This window comes from Schistocerca americana, chromosome 1 (assembly GCF_021461395.2).
Source record: "Schistocerca americana isolate TAMUIC-IGC-003095 chromosome 1, iqSchAmer2.1, whole genome shotgun sequence".
NCBI classification, from domain to species: domain Eukaryota; kingdom Metazoa; phylum Arthropoda; class Insecta; order Orthoptera; family Acrididae; genus Schistocerca; species Schistocerca americana.
The window spans coordinates 58396796-58416291 of NC_060119.1; the positions used below are offsets into that span (position 1 = coordinate 58396796).

A 19496-nucleotide genomic window follows, 5' to 3' on the forward strand; every position below is an offset into this window, starting at 1 on the left:
GTTCTCTTCAATCATCATTGGTCCCGTTCTTGCAGGATCTTTTTCCAACCACAGTGATGTCCGAGATTTAATGTTTTGCTAGATTCCTGATACTGAATGTGCACCTGTGAAATGGTTGCACAGGAAAATCCCCATTTCATCACTACCTTGGAGATGCTGTGTCCCATCGCTTGTGCGCCGACTATAACACCATGTTCAATTCACTTAAATCTTGATAACCTGCCATTGTAGCAGCAGTAACTGATATAACAATTGTGCCAGACACTTGTTGTCTGATATAGGTATTGCTGAATGCAACACTGTATTCTGCCTGTTTACATCTCTCTGTATTTGAATATGCGGGCCTATACCAGTTTCTTTGGTGCTTCAGTATAATTTGACTGAAGAAACTGACAGAAAAAAATGTGTACATCAGTTGTTGAAACCAGCTAGTTGCCCCACCAATAGTTTTAGTACATCATATCACAACTGTCTAACTGAGCTGATTTAATTGTTTTTAGGCTTATGGGATAATCATAAAAGACCAACAACAACCACTACTTGTCTCTCAACCAAAACAAAGGGATCGGAGGAGAGGAATTAACAACCTGATTTATCTGATTCCTGAATTGTGCCGCACAACAGGTATCACTGATGAAATGAGGTCAAATTTCAGCCTCATGCGAGCATTAGCTGAACATACCCGCCTCGGACCAGCTACTCGCCAGGAAAGGCTACGTAAATTTCAAGACCGTTTAAGAACAAATCCACAGGTAATGTAGCTGTGACTAATTCTATTTTTGTAATAAATCCTTCAGTGAATAAAAAATGGAAAAGTAACAATTCAGTATAGACAGACATACAAGCGCACAACCCTGCAATGAATCTAATGTGTCAGACAGAAAATTCAATCAATAAAGATGATATTTCACAGAGAGACAAGAAAGGATTACCAGTAGTTACTTCAAGGATATCGAACTCCCAGTGCTGCTGAAAGAAACACTTAAAATAGGAAATAGTACCTGTCTTCCACAACTATGAATTTCCAGTCATTCTTCAAGGACTGAGGAAGTGAGGCAAAGACTAAAGTTATGGAGAATAAATGTAGCATCTCTGACAACATACTCTCTACACTACTAGTGTGTAACATGCCTCATCTTGTTAAAAGTGGCAGCTTGTTGCAATGTGGGGTGCACTGGACACCATAAATACTGGGGAGCAATTCTGAATCATGCCTTACAGCAAGCACACACAACAACTGTAGATAGGTCAGAACAGGATTCAAAATGTGTGTATCCCTCATGAATATGTCCAAGATGTTCTCAATAGGTTTGTGAGATGACCGCTAACAAACAAGGAAGTACTTGCATCAAGCACTGTTCTCATTTCCCTATAAACAAAATGTTGAATTTTGAATTTTTGCTTTTTTTAACATGTTTGCATACAGTACTTAGATTCAGATTATTTATTAGTCTTTTGGCAGGAGTACATGCACTTGACTTACTATTAATACCACTCTGAAACTATATGCTAAAGCTATTATTTTCCTGTAGTACAGAAGAAGAATAGAGTCTTTAGGGTATGGTTTATGAATAGGGTAGTGGGCACAAGAGAAGAGTACCAGACAAGAGAGAGAGAGAGAGAAGGAGAAAGGGAGGGGGGGGGGGGGGGGGGGGGGGGGGAACGAGTGATGGTAGAGAAGAAGGTGTATGAAAAATTGCACTAGAATCATGATGAGGGTATCAAAGGTTCAAAAAAAGTCTTAAATGGGATGATTAAAAGTAAGAGCAGAGTGATATGGTGGACTCTGTTCGAATGCAGAACGAAAGTGACAAATAGGTAGAAAATAAGGAGGAACTCAAGATGTTGTGGAGTGACAATTTCCAATTTTAAAGAATTCACAAATCCAAATGGAGACCTGGTTGAGGAGGAAGAAATAAGGAGGTGGGAGAGGAACAGTACCAGAAAAGGACTTAACATGAAGAGAAAGATAAAAGGAGGGAAGGCACCCAGTTTGGACTACCTGAATGTAGAGATGGAGAGAGCAGCAGGTGAGGTGAGGATACAATCACTATTGAGTGAAGAAAATTGTGTTGAAAGAGAGGAGGATGGTAGAAGATTAGAATCTTCAAGAAAAGTAATAAGAAAAGAGTGCAAAGACTACCAGGGAATCACATTTACTATGAGGAGTTGTGCAAAGATTTTGAGAAATTGGAAGGATGAGAAAACAACAACAATAACATGGGTTCAAGGCAGAAGGTCCACAGTAGATATAACTTTCACTGTAAGACAGCTACAGGCGCACCAGTAAGAATATGGGATTGATCCACTGTTGACCCTCCTGGACAATGAAAAAATGTATGATAGTCTATGTGAAAACAAGGTGTGGATGTCCCTGGAACACAGAGGAGCAGAAAATCGGACTACCTGAATGATAAGAGAAATGTACAAAGGGAGTATGGGCTCTGTGAAAGTGCGATGAGAGAAATGAGATTGTCTCGAAGAGTAGAATGGCTTGAAACAGGGACATGCACTTTCACCATTGTGCTTCATTGTGGTGATGGACCAGAGTGACACAATTAATTGGTGAAGGAAAGATGAAAGCAGTGGTGGTTGCTGACAAATTGGTTATTTGATGAAACAAGGAAGGGGAAGTGCACGAGCAGTTGACATATGGCAACAAATAGTACAAGACTATGGAATGAAATTTAGCATAAGTGCAAGGAAGAAAGAGAGAATCACAGCTGCAGTAGCAATTGGTGGAGAATGACTGAGAGTAGTGGAGTGTGACAGGCACCTAGGATGCTTAATACAGGAGAATGGAAGAAATGACAGAGAAGTAAATGAGTGGGGAGTCAACCAGAAGTACACTAGAAGATTGTTAGAAATCTAATAAGCAAGGATGCCCCTCCAAACAGCAAGAGGATTATATACACTACTGGCCATTAAAATTGCTACACCAAGAGGAAATGCAGATGATAAACGGGTATTCATTGAACAAATATATTATACTAGAACTGACATGTGATTACATTTTCACGCCATTTGGGTGCATAGATCCTGAGAAATCAGTACCCAGAACAACCATCTCTGGCCATAATAACGGCCTTGATACGCCTGGGCATTGAGTCAAACAGAGCTTGGATGGCTTGTACAGGTACAGCTGCCCATGCAGCTTCAACACGATACCACAGTTCATCAAGAGTAGTGACTGGCGTATTGTGACAAGCCAGTTGCTTGGCCACCATTGGCCAGATGTTTTCAATTGGTGAGAGATCTGGAGAATGTGCTGGCCAGGGCAGCAGTCGAAGATTTTCTGTATCCCGTACAGGACCTGCAACATGCAGTCGTGCATTATCCTGCTGAAATGTAGGGTTTCTCAGGGATCGAATGAAATGACCACTGCTCAAAGTGCCGTCAATGCGAACAAGAGGTGACCGAGACATGTAACCAATGGCACCCCATACCATCACGCTGGGTGAGACGCCAGTATGGTGATGATGAATACACGCTTCCAATGTGTGTTCACTGCGATATTGCCAAACACTGATGTGACCATCATGATGCTGTAAACAAAACCTGGATTCATCCGAAAAAATGACGTTTTGCCATTCGTGCACCCGGGTTGTCATTGAGTACACCGTCGCAGTCGCTCCAGTCTGTGATGCAGCATGAAGGGTAACCGCAGCCATGGTCTCCAAGCTGATAGTCCATGCTGCTGCAAACATCGTCAAACTGTTCATGCAGATAGTTGTTGTCTTGCAAACGTCCCCATCTGTTGAGTCAGGAATCGAGACGTGGCTGCACGATCCGTTACAGCCATGTGGATAAGATGCCTGTCATCTCGACTGCTAGTGATACGAGGCTATTGGGATCCAGCATGGCATTCCGTATTACCCTCCTGAACCCACCGATTCCATATTCTGCTAACGGTCATTGGATCTCGACCAACGCAAGCAGCAATGTCGCGGTATGGTAAACCACAATCACGATAGGCTACAATCCCACCTTTATCAAAGTCGGAAACATGATAGTACGCATTTCTCCTCCTTACACGAGGCATCACAACAACATTTCACTAGGCAACACTGGTCAACTGCTGTTTGTGTATGAGAAATAAGTTGGAAACTTTCCGCATGTCAGCACGTTGTAGGTGTCACCATCTGCGCCAACCTTGTGTGAATGCTCTGAAAAGCTAATCATTTGCAAATCACAGCATCATCTTCCTGTTGGTTAAATTTCGCGTCTGTAGCACGTCATCTTCATGGTATAGCAATTTTAATGGCCAGTAGTGTATTTGGCATATTGTGTTCCAATCCTGGTGTATACCTCAGAGATCTGGTGGAAGATAGAGATGCAAAATACAAGCTAGTGAGATCAGAGACTTGAGAAATAGTATCAAAGATGGACAGGTTAATAGGAATGAGAGAGGCAGGGAATTAGTGAAGGAGGAACTATTAGAGTATAGAATAGAGTAATAAAGGCTTAGATGGTTTGGACTTGTTAAGTGAATGGAGGAGAAGAGATTATACAAAAAGATTCACAGGATGAGAAGGAAGGGGATATTCCTTGATATGAAATTTTACATTAACACTTTATTACACAATTATACTCATGTTGCAACATGAACATCATGTTGCACATTAATATTGCAGCCAATCTTTATCTGAGAATTGCCGCTTACTGTAGCACAACTGCCAACAAACATAATTTTCTCCCAATTATCTAGGAACTTCTAATGATGGCTTCATTGTTAGATAAATGTTAACAACTGCAGCTCCTAAATTCTCACATACTGATTTTTGAATACACATTGTGTGACTTTGCTAAGTCATGAATACCCCAATAAATCAGAATATCTCTTAGAGTGATTATACTGAAGATTTACATACCCAAAAAGGCCACTTCCTCTCATTAGATCATTGAATACTAACAGGTGCAGTACAATATATCTCATATATGGATAACCATAGCCAACACTAAGTAGTTCATTCTAAAGTATTGACAGGCATGTTGCTGCAGGGACCATATTTCTCTTCTCCAACAATCCACATGATCCGCCTTTAGGTGCCTGTATGACCTAACTGTAGGGAACAGGTGCCCACCTTTAACCTACATAAAACTTTCCCTTCATGAGGATGCCACTACCATCAGTGTAACCCATAGAAACGATGAACTTGCCATCCATTGTGCTTTTCATAGTACTTCTATCCTGACATCTTCTTATATAAATGAGTTTTATGAATGAAAAAAGAGAGCATCTCTGCAGAAGATTCTCAGAGCTAAAGAAAATTCTCCGTGTTATGTGCCACATATGGCACAGACCACATACTTAACCTTACATTTCATGCAGCTTACTCAGACAGACAAAGTATGCAATGTACAAATATAGAACTGGTATGAATGTGTTCTGGAAGAGTTGAACTATGTTTTATTTTTAGTTTCATCTATGTTACTGAACTTTCAACATGGGAAACTTTTTTCTTATTGAAGTTAGGTGAATGCCTTATGCGAACAAAATCTTCAGAGCACATTACCTTTGTGCCTACTCCAAACCAGAACACTATCAGAGTTTTCTAACAGAAGATAATTTTGATTAAAGTTAATGTGATTCACACTAGCACACTTATGCATCAAATACTAAGTGGTCACCTGTGCAGTTTCATTAGGAGAAACAGACTGCTGGGTTTGTAATTAACCAGTTACAGTGAAAACCCACTTTTTCACTTTTCAAGGGACTTAAAAAAAATTGTGTAAAATGCGGGAAAATGTAAAATATTGGAAATAACATTTAAACTGTAGAAGTTACACATAGGATACCCCTTGCATTTTCACATTTTATGTATGATATATGTACATAACAGGCATCAAAAGACTTGTATATTATCCAATAAAAACCACTGATGTAAATGGAATTGAAAACTGTCTGGGAAGTAGGAACATTTGACTCAGTTTCATACTCTGTTTTTGAAAGACTGCAGCTGTCATTCATTATTTAAATAATGAAATACTGCACTGGTTATGTATTTTTTCATGCTTAGCACAACACATTTTGAGAATTTTTTTCTCATTATCAAGTGCTAATCTATACATAAGTTTTTTGTGTGGTGCTTGAATATGTGTTATTCTCCACCTCTTGCACTGTAGTCATCTTTTTGAGGCTATCAGGTACAGTGCCTCCTCAGTTATGTGGAAAACCACACACCACTATCACTCACGTTGTTTGTTTGTGTAAAATCACAAAAAATGGATACTAAATACTGCACTTGCCAATGAGAATAAATTCACAGAACACCTTTTGCTCACCATGAAAAAAAATACATAACCAGCACTGTGTTTAAACTACAAACATTTGAGTAACGCAAAGCGAATGATGGTGTCAGCTAGTGCTACAAGTGGCCAAACACCAAAACATACTAAATGTGGTTCAACAAAAGTGTCACAATGATCACAACAATCACAAAACTGCATTTGTGCAGTGGAGACATTTTGGAAATGGTTGTGATTGGTCATAATATCTTTATTCAGATGAACCTAGTTATATATCATCAGCCACTACGCCAAGTATAGCTGCCAGCAGCAGGAGATATGGCATGAATTGTTCCAACTTTTACACACTTACCAGTTCAGATCCACTGAGTAGAGTGCCCTGGTGTCAAGAAACTTACCACGTAATATTTGTAAATGCTACTGGACCGCCAACATCATGTCAGCATCATATTTTTGTTCCACAAACATTTTTTTGTAATGCATAAATTGAGGGGGAAATTATAAATTTGTTGACACAAAGTCAGGTGTAAATTAACATTGTGGACATAGGAAATTTGACGGGAATTATAAAAAAATGTCGTAAACAGCATGAAAACAGTAATTCCAGGAACGTAAAAGTGTATTATTTTTTCTGATCCACGTACTTATTTCTAAGGTAACAAAAAACAAGATTTATGCTGTGAGAAAACATACCGGAAATATGCCAGCTGATACTGGGAGAAAGAACAGGAGGGCCTGCTCATGTGTCAAATACTAAGCACTACTTTTAGAGTTTCATTAGGAGAAACAGATTGTAGGTTTGTAATTAACAGGTTATTAATTTTGTGATCCACCTAGTTATTTCTAACATGACAAAAAAATAAGATTTATACTCTAATAAAACATATCTTAAATAGGAAAACAGTTACTGGGAGAAAGAATGAGCGGTATGGGAGAAAGAACAAGAGCAATACAAAACACAGTACCTCAGTATTGCAGCAATATTTATTTTGTGTAATACAGACTGAATTCGAGATTAACTTGATTTGGAATTATTTACTGGTAAGGCCTTGTTATTAAAATTTCAAAACCTATGACAATATAATTTTGTTATATAGGTGCATACAATGATAAACTGTGCTTACAACACGCCATTGAATCTGCCTGTGCTTTATTTCTGTGGCAATTGTGGAGAAACTCTACTGACATCACACTCATCATTATGACAGATTCTTGAAGCTGTCACTACAACTAAATAATTCTCCCCTCAACTGAATTTTCCTAAGCAGCTTCATTCTGCCCTACCGAAGTCTGTTGTAGGCCCTCTTATCAGATGTTTGCGGATTCTGGAATTGTGTCATTAACCATGATTCAATGTCATTCCTTTATTTCCAAAAATTAAAGCATTATGCTAGTTTTCTCTTGGCACGTAGCATGCAACAGCATTTCCCTATATCCTAGCATTATCTACAGACCCAGGTCATGAAGCATCAACATTATTAAACATTTCACTATAATGACTGTTGCCTGCACATTGATACTAGGAGAGCCCTTTTGGTAATATATTCATCTTCATGTTCAGTGGGTTCCAAGATTGGTATATACATGCAATTGAGGCCCTCACCATACATGGAAACCGATACCTTGATTGCCATGTAAGTTTACTATCTCTAGCTCTCCTATGTTTCTGGGACTGGAGCCACAAAGGTGCTTTTTGGGTAACATGTCAAAGAAAATCTGAAAATTACAGTGATACAGTTCCCTGGTGTGTGCCTAAGTCTTCTCCTACACCATCCTGAGAACCTCGGTTTTGTAAATAGTGTAAAAATATTTTCATTTGGTTTGGAAGAGCACCCCCTTTTCTTTCATTATTTTTGGGAAGAAAATGATTCACTGCCAGAATAATGTTTTCATCAATAAACCTGTATGACCTTCTACAGTTTTCTCTTCAGTATTTCTTCAGGCTATGTATATCATTGCCTGCCTTCTGAGACACTCAGATCAGTACCAGACACTGTATGTAGATAGAGTATCAACTAAAACACCAGTTTAGTTTGTGGTATGTGCTGTTGTCCAGTAGAACATGTGTAAATGGTAATTAAAAGTAATAACACAACTATGGAGCACAGGAAATACATTTCAGAGAGTGATAATTTTTTTAGATCTTATGTGGTTGAGTTAGTTGAATGTCAGGTCGTCGTGTCAGAGGTCCCGTGATCAAACCCCACTGATGACAATTTGTTTTAATTGTTTATACGTGAAATTGTTATGTGGGAGAACTTTTCCCTGACATGTAAAAGGACTTTTCAGAGTTTGTAGCAATGTTCTTTTGGCAGTCTGCTTTCGCTTCATTAGTTGAAAGTCTGGTGCCAAGCGCCACGGTTTTCGAATCTGCGCCAGATGGCATGGACCTTGATTACCACTAGAGGTCTCTGCAACTAGCATGCTGTAAGCTGTGGCTGCGCGCGCTCTTTGCCCACGTATAATGTGAGGGCACCACCCTGGGGCATGTGGTCCCAGTTGCCAATAACGATGTACCCTGTTGTGTATTTAAGCGCCTGCCTCTCACTCAGCGAAGCAGTCCGATATTCACGTGAGTCTCTCGATATCTCACTTACAGGCATCGTGTTTACTTTGCTTACTTCTGTGTATGAGTGGACGTTGTTGATTTTGTGAGGTTTTTGCTTGTGACCCCGTTGCTTATTGCTGGTTGTTCTTGGTGTCTTGCTTGGTCGTCTGTTGCCGTGCATGTCCTTCCTGTCCTGTTTGTCCATCTTGTGTGTTTGCAGGCCACTCCCATTCAGTCCCGCTGTACTTTCATTCACGGCAACCACGTGACCAGAATGGTCATGGTTACAACAAAGTAGCATACCTATAAAATACATTTGTATAAATAGTTGTGCTGTTCTGTGGGACATGTGCAACAGAATATACGTCACTCATGATGAAGCATCTAGTGCATTTGTAGTTTCACAGAATAAACATAAACAATCAGAACAGTAGAATAAAGATACAATTGCATTGCATCTGTAGGAGTATTAATAGTCCCATGTAACATTTTCATGCCAAATACAGTAAAAAATTGTCATAATTGGGGTATGGACCAAGGACCATTGGTATGACTAACACTCTACCAACTTCCCCACAGAAGCTATAGGTATTAATTACTCAGAGTTACATGTTTACTGTTCTCTGTAGTTCTGACATTACTTTTAATTAACCCTTACGCCCATTCTCCCTTAAATCTGTATTTAGTTTTCACAAATTTCTTTTTTTTTTTTCAGATATTCTTTTCTTGCCATTGTCAGACTGCATTTTTTATATCCTCTCTACTTCTGGCATCCTCGGTTATTTTACTGCCCAAATAGCAAAACACATACTACTGGAAGTGTATTATTTCCTAAACTAATTACCTTAGCATCACCTGATTTAATTCAATTACATTTCTTTATCCTTTTTAGCTTTTGTTGATGTTCATCTTATATCCTCCTTTGAAGACAATGCCTATTCCACCCAACTGCTCTTCCAAGTCATTTGCTGTCACTGACAGACTTACAGTGCCATCAGTGAACCCCTACCTTTTTATTTCTTGTCCTTGGATTTTAATTCCTACTACAATTTTTTCTTTGGTTTGCTTTATTGCTTGTTCAGTGCACAGATTGAATAACATATGGGATAGGCTACAACTCTGTCCCTCTCCCTTCCCAACAAATGCTTCTCTTTCATGCCCCTTGACTCTCATTACTGCCGTCTAGTTTCTGTACTAGTTGTAAATAGCCTATTGCTTCCTATATTTTACCCCTGCTATCTTCAGAGTTTCAAAGAGAGCTTTCCAGTCAAAAATGTCAAAAGCTTTCTCTACGTCTACAAACACTATGAACATAGGTTTGCCTGTCCTTAAACTATGTTCCAAGATAATTCGTAGGGTTAGTGTTGCCTTGTATGTTCTTGCATCTCTCCAGGATCCAAACTGATCATCCCTGAGATCAGTTACTAGCAGTTTTTCCATTGTGCTGTAAAGAATTCGTGTTAGTACTTTACAACCATGACTTATTAAACTGATAATTTAGTAATTTTTATCATGTCAGCAACTGCTTTCCTTAGAACTGCAATTATTACATTCTTCTTGAAGTCTGAGGGTATTTCGCCTGTCTCGTACATCTTACTCACCAGATGGGAGTGTTAAGACATTGTTGGCTCTCCCAAGGCTATCAGTACTTCTGAAGGAATTTCTTTTACGCACAGGGCCTTGTATCATCCAAGATCTTTCAGAGCTCTTTCAAATTCTTCTCACACTATAATATCTCCCATCTCATCTTCATCTATGTCCATTTCCCCTTCTTACCTTCAAGTTGTATCATCTGTGTATAAAACCTCTATATACTCCTTCCATCTTTAAAATTTCTCTTCTTTGCATAGGACTTGTTTCCCATCTGAACCCTTGATATTCATACATTTGTTTCTCTTTTCTCCAAAGGTCTCTAATTTTCATGTGGGCAGTATCTATCTTTCCCCTAGTGAACTATGCTTCTAAATTCTATGCATCTAAACACTAGAATTTTTGCTCTAGCTATTCTTGCTTAGCTGTTTTGCACTTCCTGTCAATCTGATTTTTTAAAATGTTTGTATTCCCTTTCACCTGCTTCATTTGCAGCATTTTTATGTTTTCTCCTTTCATCAGTTAAATTCGGTATCTTTGGTGTTATCTAAGGATATCTTCTAGCCCTAGTCTTTTTACCCATTTGATCCTCTACTGCCTTCACTATTTCACCTCTTAAAGCTACTCATTTGTCTTATAATGTATTCATTTCCCTTGTTCTAATCAGCTGTTGCTAAATGCTCCCTTTGAAACTTTCAGCAGTCTCTGGATCTTTCAACTTAATCTGGATCCCATTGCCTTCATTTCCAACCTTTTTGCAATTTAATCTACAGTTCAATAAATTACAGTCTTGGGTCCACATCTGCCCCTGGAAATTGGTTTTACAATTTAAAACCTTCATTGCCTCAAGGTCTCTTCCACGTATATAGTCTTCTTTCATGATTCTTTAACCAAGTGTTAGTGATGATTAAATTATGCCATGTGCAAAACTGTATCAGGCAGCTTCATCTTTCATTCCTTTCCTCCAGTCCATATTTACCTACTATTCTTCATTCTTTTCCTTTTCCTACTTTTCAATTCCAGTCCACCATCACAATTAAATTCTCATTTTCCTTAACTACCTGAATAATTTCTTTTATCTTGCCATACATTTCTTCAATCTCTTCATCATTTGTGGAGATGGTTGGCATATAAACTTGTTGTACTGTGGCGGGTGTAGGCTTCACTTCTACCCTGACTACAATAATATATTCACTATACTGTTCATGTTATTTTACTTGCATTTCTGTTTTCTTATTCACTATTAAACCTACTCCTGCATTACCCATATTTTATTTTGTATTTATAGCCCTGTATTCATCTGAGCAGAAGTCCTGTTCCTTCTGTCACTGAACTACACACTAATCCCCTCAATATCTACCTTCAGCCTGTCCGCTCCCCTAAGCTCCAACCCACAGAATGCCAGTTTTGTTTCTGCTGATGACAACCTGTGGAGTAGCCCTTGCCCAGAAATCTGAGGGGACTATCTTACCTCTGGGTTATTTTACCCAAGAGGATGCCATCATTATTTAATCACAGAGTAGGGCTGTAAACCCCCGGGGAAAATTGTGGCTGTTGTTCCCCCTTGCTTTCAGCTGTTCATAGTACCAGCCCAGCAATGCCGTTTTTATTGATGTTACATGGCTAGATCATCCAGACTATTGTCCCAGCAACTACTGAAAAGTCTGCTTCCCTTTTGAGAAATCACACATTTGTCTGTCCTCTCAACAGATAACCCCTCCATTGTGGTTACACCTATGGTATGGCTATCTGTATTGCTGAGGCATACAAGCCAACCTACTGACAGCAAGGTCCCTGGTTCATGATGGGATTTTCCTCCATAAAATATGGAGTTTCCATAACAAACTATAAACCATTTTTCTCAACAATAATCTCAGAGTTTTCACTGAGCAGAGATATATCTCATTATTTAGCAGTGCTGTATTTTGGGAAAGCGCTAAAAAGCAGTCATGCTCTAATCTCCCTTCACCGTCGAAGATCATTTTATTCTCTTCTTCTTCTTGCATTTGGATTTGAACTGTGGAAGTGATCAGGAATGAAGGAGCATGAATTTTTTGGGATACTTTAATTATTACCAACAAGATTGCTGGAATAAACAGATCTAATATTGTTGTGTTTAACAGAGAATTGAGAACAATTTTCAGTGGTGAAAATGCAAATGATCTGGAATTACTCAACCAACTTTCCCAAATGTTTAAGTTCAAGTATTCATCTGTCACTTCTTGCAATATAGAAAGCTCATTTTCTGTATTAATGAATGTCTCAGCAGATGACCATATCAGCCTAAGTGAGGAGAATTTGGAGTATAGTTTATTTATCACATTGCTTATAGTGCTGAATGTCTCTGAAGAGTTATTCTGCTGACCTTGCTGCTGAGGGGATTGAAATCTGCCAGTAAAAAAATGAATTTGAAAGAATGCCCAACACTGGCATTCTCCAAAATTGAAAATAAGAAACCCTAGAAACCTGTTTTCAACATTGCTGGCCAATGTATCCAAACCACCTCATTTCCCGAATCCAGGGATTGCTTCCTGAGTGTCTCAATAACCAGAGCTACTCCAGTCAGTGGAGAATGTCGATTATCTGGTTGTTCTACATTGTTTCAAAGTAAAGTAAAATCCATCTCAACAAAAGAAGGAACTTAGTGATTGCCTGTTTTTCCCCCTTAACTGTGCATGCTTGGTCACCCGATAGTGCACAGATGTATGCATATTTTAAGATTTCATTGTATGCAGAATTCCTGCCTACAGTTATTACAGCATTACAAGAGTGTAAATAGATTTTAGAAGAAGGGAGGGGAGGATGAAGGGTGCAGTTGGCTCAGATGAATTCAAGCAGGCTGCAGAAAAAATCTTTTAGAAAGGAACTAACTATAGAAAGCACTGTTGTCACATACCCCTTCCACTCTTCACAAACCCTTCCCCATCATTCCATATTGGAAGTGGTTTTCATAATTGAGTACCACCCAGCTAACCAGATTGGACAATATTTTGCCATTTGAACTATTGGTGATAGAATTTTGAGCAAATGTTTTAAATAAATGCAACCATAGATGTTTGGGCAAATATTTTGTTGATGAACACAATTTTTGGGCAATGCAGGCAAATTGGAGAGCAGTTTTATGCACTAATTAAAATTATACAAAAATATAATGTTATTGTAATGACGTTTACCACTCCACTGCCTTGTAAATATTGAAATCCTGCAACCTCATACAGCTACCAGTCTCCAAATAATGACTCTAGAGCTAACATTAAACAGCAACAGATATGTATAGTTTGGCTGTTATAGTAGTGTGTACATACTTTTAACATATTATAATGCTTGTAGACAAATCAAAATCAGTTTCCATCTTCTTTCTTTTTAGAAACATGTGCATCATTAGAAACTACCATGACACCACTTAGCACAAAAACAATAAATGGCAGTGCTTCCATGAAATTCAGCTGCAAGTAAGAACTGATTAACAAAACAAACTGAGCTCAAAGCCAACAATGCAGAGTAGTTGGTCTTGGATAAAGTAGGGCTGGGCATTAGCCAATAATGCTGTCAATATTTTTAATCTGCCTATTACTTTGTTGCCCGCTGACAGTACATATCCCATTTTCACTGTATGATTGAAAATCAAAATATATTTCAATTACACTACATGACAACTATGCCATGTGTAATTTCATTTAGATGATTTGTGTGTGTGTGTGTGTGTGTGTGTGTGTGTGTGTGTGTGTGTGTGTGTGTGTGTGTGTGTGTGCAGACTCCCACTTTGGCTATGTCCTTGGCAGCAGGGGATGGGGGAGAGGGCCACAGAAAAGGAGAGAAGTAAAAAGACTATGAATGTGTTGGTGGAATAGAGGACAGTGTAGTGTTGGAATGAGAAAAGGGAAGGGGATAGATGAGTAAACGATGATGACTAGCGAAGGTTGAGGCCAGGAGGGTTACGGGGACGTAGGATATATTTAAGCGAGAGTTCCCAACTGTGCATTTCATGAAAACTGCTGTTGAGTGGGAAGGATCCAGATGGCACAGGCTGTGCGGCAGTCATGGAAATGAAGAACGTAGTGTTGGATGTGCCCAGCAGCTGGGTGGTCCAGCTGTTTCTTGGCCACAATTTGTTGGTGGCTATTTGTGTGAACAGACAGGTTGTTGGTTGTCATGCCCATGTAGAATGCAGCATAGTGGTTTCAGCTTAGCTTGTTAATCACACAACTGGTTTCACAGGTAACCCTGGTTTTAATAGTCTAGGTGGTGCTGGAGGACGTACAGAACAGGTCTTTAATCTATTACATGGATATTAGCCATGAGGCAAGTGGTTGGGGCAGGGGTTCATTAGGGATGGACAAGAATATTGTGTAGGTTCGGTGGGCAGCAAAATGCCACTGGGAAGGGGGAAGGATAGTGAGTAGGACATTCCTCATTTCAGGGCACAACAAAAGGTAGTCAAGACCCTGGCAGAGAATGTGATTCAGTTGCTCTATTTGTGGGTGTTTCTGAGTCACGAGGGGAAAGATCCTCTCTGACCAAATGGTGGGACTTTGGGAGGGGGTGGGTGACTTTAGATACATAAGACATGGGAGATCTGTTTTTCCACGATGTTGGGAGGGTAATTATAATCTGTGATGGCCTCACTGAGACCCTTGGTATATTTTGAGAGTGTCTGTTCATCACTACAGATGCAAAGTTAGATGGCTAGGCTGTATGGTAGAAACTTCTCGGTTTGGAATGGGTGGCAGCTGTCAAAGTGGAAATATTGTTGCTGATTGGCAGGTTTGATCTGGGTGGAGGTACTGATGTAGCCATATTTGAGGTGGAACCCAACATTGAGGAAAGTAGCTTGGTGGGTTGAGGATGACCAAGTGAAGCAAATGGGTGGGAAGATGTTGAGGTTCTGGAGAATGTGTGCAGTGTTTCCTCATCCTCGATCCAGATCATGAAGATGTCATTAATGGATCTCAATATAATGGAAGGAAACATTCCACGTGGGAAAAATTATATATAAAAACAAAGATGAGGTGACTTACCGAACAAAAGCGCTGGCAGGTCGATAGACACACAAACAAACACAAACATACACACAAAATTCAAGCTTTCGCAACAAACTGTTGCCTCATCAGGAAAGAGGGAAGGAGAGGGGAAGACGAAAGGAAGTGGGTTTTAAGGGAGAGGGTAAGGAGTCATTCCAATCCCGGGAGCGGAAAGACTTACCTTAGGGGGAAAAAAGGACAGGTATACACTCGCACACACGCACATATCCATCCACACATACAGACACAAGCAGACATATTTAAAGTCTTTAAATATGTCTGCTTGTGTCTGTATGTGTGGATGGATATGTGCGTGTGTGCGAGTGTATACCTGTCCTTTTTTCCCCCTAAGGTAAGTCTTTCCGCTCCCGGGATTGGAATGACTCCTTACCCTCTCCCTTAAAACCCACTTCCTTTCGTCTTCCCCTCTCCTTCCCTCTTTCCTGATGAGGCAACAGTTTGTTGCGAAAGCTTGAATTGTGTGTGTATGTTTGTGTTTGTTTGTGTGTCTATCGACCTGCCAGCGCTTTTGTTCGGTAAGTCACCTCATCTTTGTTTTCATATATCATTAATGGATCTGAACCAGGTGATGGATTTGGGATTCTGGGTGGTTGGAAAGTATTCCTCCATATAATTCATGAATAGGTTGGCATAGAATGGTGCCATGTGGGTGACTATAGCAATATCCCAAATTTGTTTGTAGATGATGCCTTGAAAGGAGAAATATTTGTGGGTGAGCATATAGCATGTCTCATCAGCTGGGAAGAAGGCTGTGGGTATGGAATCTGTCTGGCATTGGAAAAGATAGTGTTCAATAGCAGCAAGGCTATGGGCATTAGGGATGTGGCATCAATAGTAATGACCAGGGCACCATGTGGTAGAGGCAAAATCTGTGGAAAGAGGTTAGAGGAAATGGTTGGTATCTCTGTATATGGGGGTAGTTGGCGGGCTATAGGGTGAAGGTTATGGTTTATGAGAGCAGAGACTCAGTGGGAGCACAGTAACCTGCAACAATTGGGTATCCTGGATGGTTGGGTTTATGGACTTTAGGAAGCACGTAGAAGGTAGGAGTATGGGGAGTGGCAAGGGTGAGAGATTAGGACTCTGGAAAGAGGTTCTAGGTTGGGCCCAAGGATTTAAGGAGAGACTGGAAATCCTGCTATATTTCTGGAATGGGGTCAGTGTGGCTGCTGGATGAATTGAACAGCTAGCAAAGTCCTTCTGCCAGGTAATCCTTGCAGTTCAAAACAGCAATCGGGGAGCCTTTGTCAACAGGTAGAATTATAAGGTCAGGATCAATTTTTAGATGATGGACTGTGGTTCTTTCTGTGAATGTAAGGTTATCTTGCATGTTGAGGAATTTAGAGAATGATGGTGATGCAAGGTTCAAGGTTAAGAAATTCTGGAATGTTAATGGGGGGTGATTTGGTGGCAGTGGGAGTGAATCACAGTTCGATGAAGGAGTGAACTTAAGTCAGGCAGGGTTTAACATTGGTCTTGGGTTGAGTGTGATTGGTAAAGTTTGTTGTGTTTCCACTGTAGGGACCAGTAAAATGAGAGAAGGTCTTTAACAAGTCGTGTATGATTGAATTTGGAAAGGGGTCAAAAGATGAAGCCATTGGCAAGGACTAATACTTCAGTTGGGGCTAAGGCTTTTTGGGGAAAGGTTCATCGTTATGTTTTGGGTTTGTTTAGGTTGGGGGAAGTTTTTGAGTTTGGGTAAATGTAGTAGGTCTGCAAGGCAGGGTTTGTCAGCTATGAGGTGATGTGGGGGAGGTTTGGAGGTTGCTTTAGAGGTGGTGGATTGTGGTAGCCCAAGGCAGCAGTAGGAAATGAACAGGGTGGAGAGTGTCTTGAGGTGGCATTCTAGATGATGTTCTAATCCCTCATGGAATTAGTTGTAGTGTGTGACATGTGAGCCAGGAATGTGGGATTGCATAGCAGGAGAATTTTACAGATAGGAGGTATTGGAAGTAAGTTTGGGCCTGATTAACGTGGTTTTGCAGTACTATGTTGGTGGGGTTTAAGGATTGGCACAATCTCAACAAATGGAGGTCATTGTGGAAGGAGGAGTTGCAGCTGGAGATGGGTAATTTTATGGTAAGGCTACATGGGGGATTCCATGAGCTAAGCAGTCAGTGCAGGAACATTATGTGGGACTGGGTTCTGGCTAGAGACAAGGAAAATTTTCTGTGTTGAGGCAGTTAAAAGGAGCAAGGATTCATGGTGGAGGATAAAAACAACAACCTCCAAACCTCTCCAACATCCGCTCATAGCTGAAAAACCCTGCCTTGCAGATCTGCTACATTTACCCCACCCTCAAAAACTCTCCCCCAGCACTACACATAATCCTGAACCTAAACAAACCCAAACACAGTCATGAACCTTTCCTCCAAAAGTCTTAGCCCCACTGAAGAACCAGTCCTTCCCAAAGGCTTCACCTTTTACCCCACTTCCAAATTCCATCATGCAGGACTTGTTGAAGACATTTTCTCCTTCTACCAATCCCGACAGTGGGAACACTTATTTGCCACCAACCCTATCAATCACATGCAACCAAAGACCAATGTTGAACCCTGTCCGCCTCAGTTCACTTCTTCAACTATGATCCATTCCCAATGCCCCCAGATTACCCCCTGTTTAATTACCAGAATTTTGTAACCTAAAACCTTGTGTCACCATCATTCCCCAGATCCCTCAACATGCAAGCTAACTTTAAACCTACAGGAAGAACCACAATCAACTACCAAAATACTTATCCCAGCCTTATAATCCTACCTGTTGACAATGACTCCACCACTATTGTTTTGAATCACAAGGACTACCTGGCAAAAGGACTCCACCAGCTGTCAGATTCATCCACCTAAGAGCCCTGCCACAGTGATCCCATTCCAGAAACACAGCAGGATCTGCACTCTCTCCCCAGATCCATAGGCCCTTCCCAGAGTCCATCTCTCTCCTCACCCTCACCACTCCCCATACTCCTACCTTCTATGTGCTTCCTAGAGTCCATAAACTCAATAACACAGGACACCCCACCGCGGCCAGTTACTGTGCCCCCTTGAGTGTTGGTCTCATAGACCAACATCTACAACCTATTACCTGCAAACTACCCCCCCCCCCCCTTACATAAAAGATACCAACCATTTCATCCACCGACTCTCCACAGTTCTGCTGCTCCTTTACCACATGGGCCCCACTTGTCACTATAGACAACACCTCCCTTTACACTAATATCCCTAATGCCTATGGCCTTGCTGCTATTCAACACCACATTTCCCAATTCCTGACAGATTCCATACTTACAGCCTTGTTTCCAGTCACCATGACCAACTATATCCTTACCCACAATTACTTTTCCTTTGAATTCTGCAGTATGGCTATGGGCATCCTATGCCAACCTATTCATGGTCCATCTAGAGGAATCTTTTTTAACCACACAGAATCCCAAACCCACCACCTGGTTCAGATACATTGATGACTCTGTGTGATCTGGATTGAGGGTGAGAACACCCTATCCACATTTCTTCAGGACCTCAACACCTTCCCTCCCCCATTGCTTCGCCTGGTCCTCCTCAAACCACCAAGCCACCTTCCTCGATGTTGACCCTCACCTCAAAGATGGCTACATCAGTATCTCCATCCATATCAAACATACCAACCACCAGCGATACCTTCACTTTGACAGATGCCACCCATTCCAAACCAAAAAGTTCCTTCCATACAGACTAGCCACCCATGACCATCACACATGTAGTGATGAGTTACCCCTATTGAGATATGCCAAGCATCTCACTGAGGCCTTCACAGACCATAATCACCCTCGCATTCTTGTACAAAAACGAATCTCCCATGTCTTATCTCTCCAGTCACCCACCCCTTCCCAAAGACCCTCCAACTGCTTACAGAGGATCATTCCCCTCATGACTCAGTACCATCCAGGACTCGAGTAACGGAATCACATTCTTTGCCAAGGTCTCGACTACCTCTCATCATATCCTGAAATGAGGGATGTCCTACCCATGTTAACCTGCCCCCCCCCCTGCCCAGTGGTATTCTGCTGCCCACCAAACCTACAAAATATCCTC

General features: G+C 40.7%; 1 protein-coding gene across 1 annotated transcript in view; it reads left to right on the forward strand.

Annotated features, from left to right (window-relative positions):
* LOC124596818 (piwi-like protein Siwi) overlaps nucleotides 1–19496 on the forward strand; it is a 267140-nt gene that overhangs the window by 82744 nt on the left and 164900 nt on the right. Inside the window, exon 6 of the mRNA XM_047135901.1 lies at nucleotides 501–752. Coding sequence (XP_046991857.1) covers nucleotides 501–752 — 252 coding nt within the window. The remainder of the gene's footprint in view (nucleotides 1–500; nucleotides 753–19496) is intronic.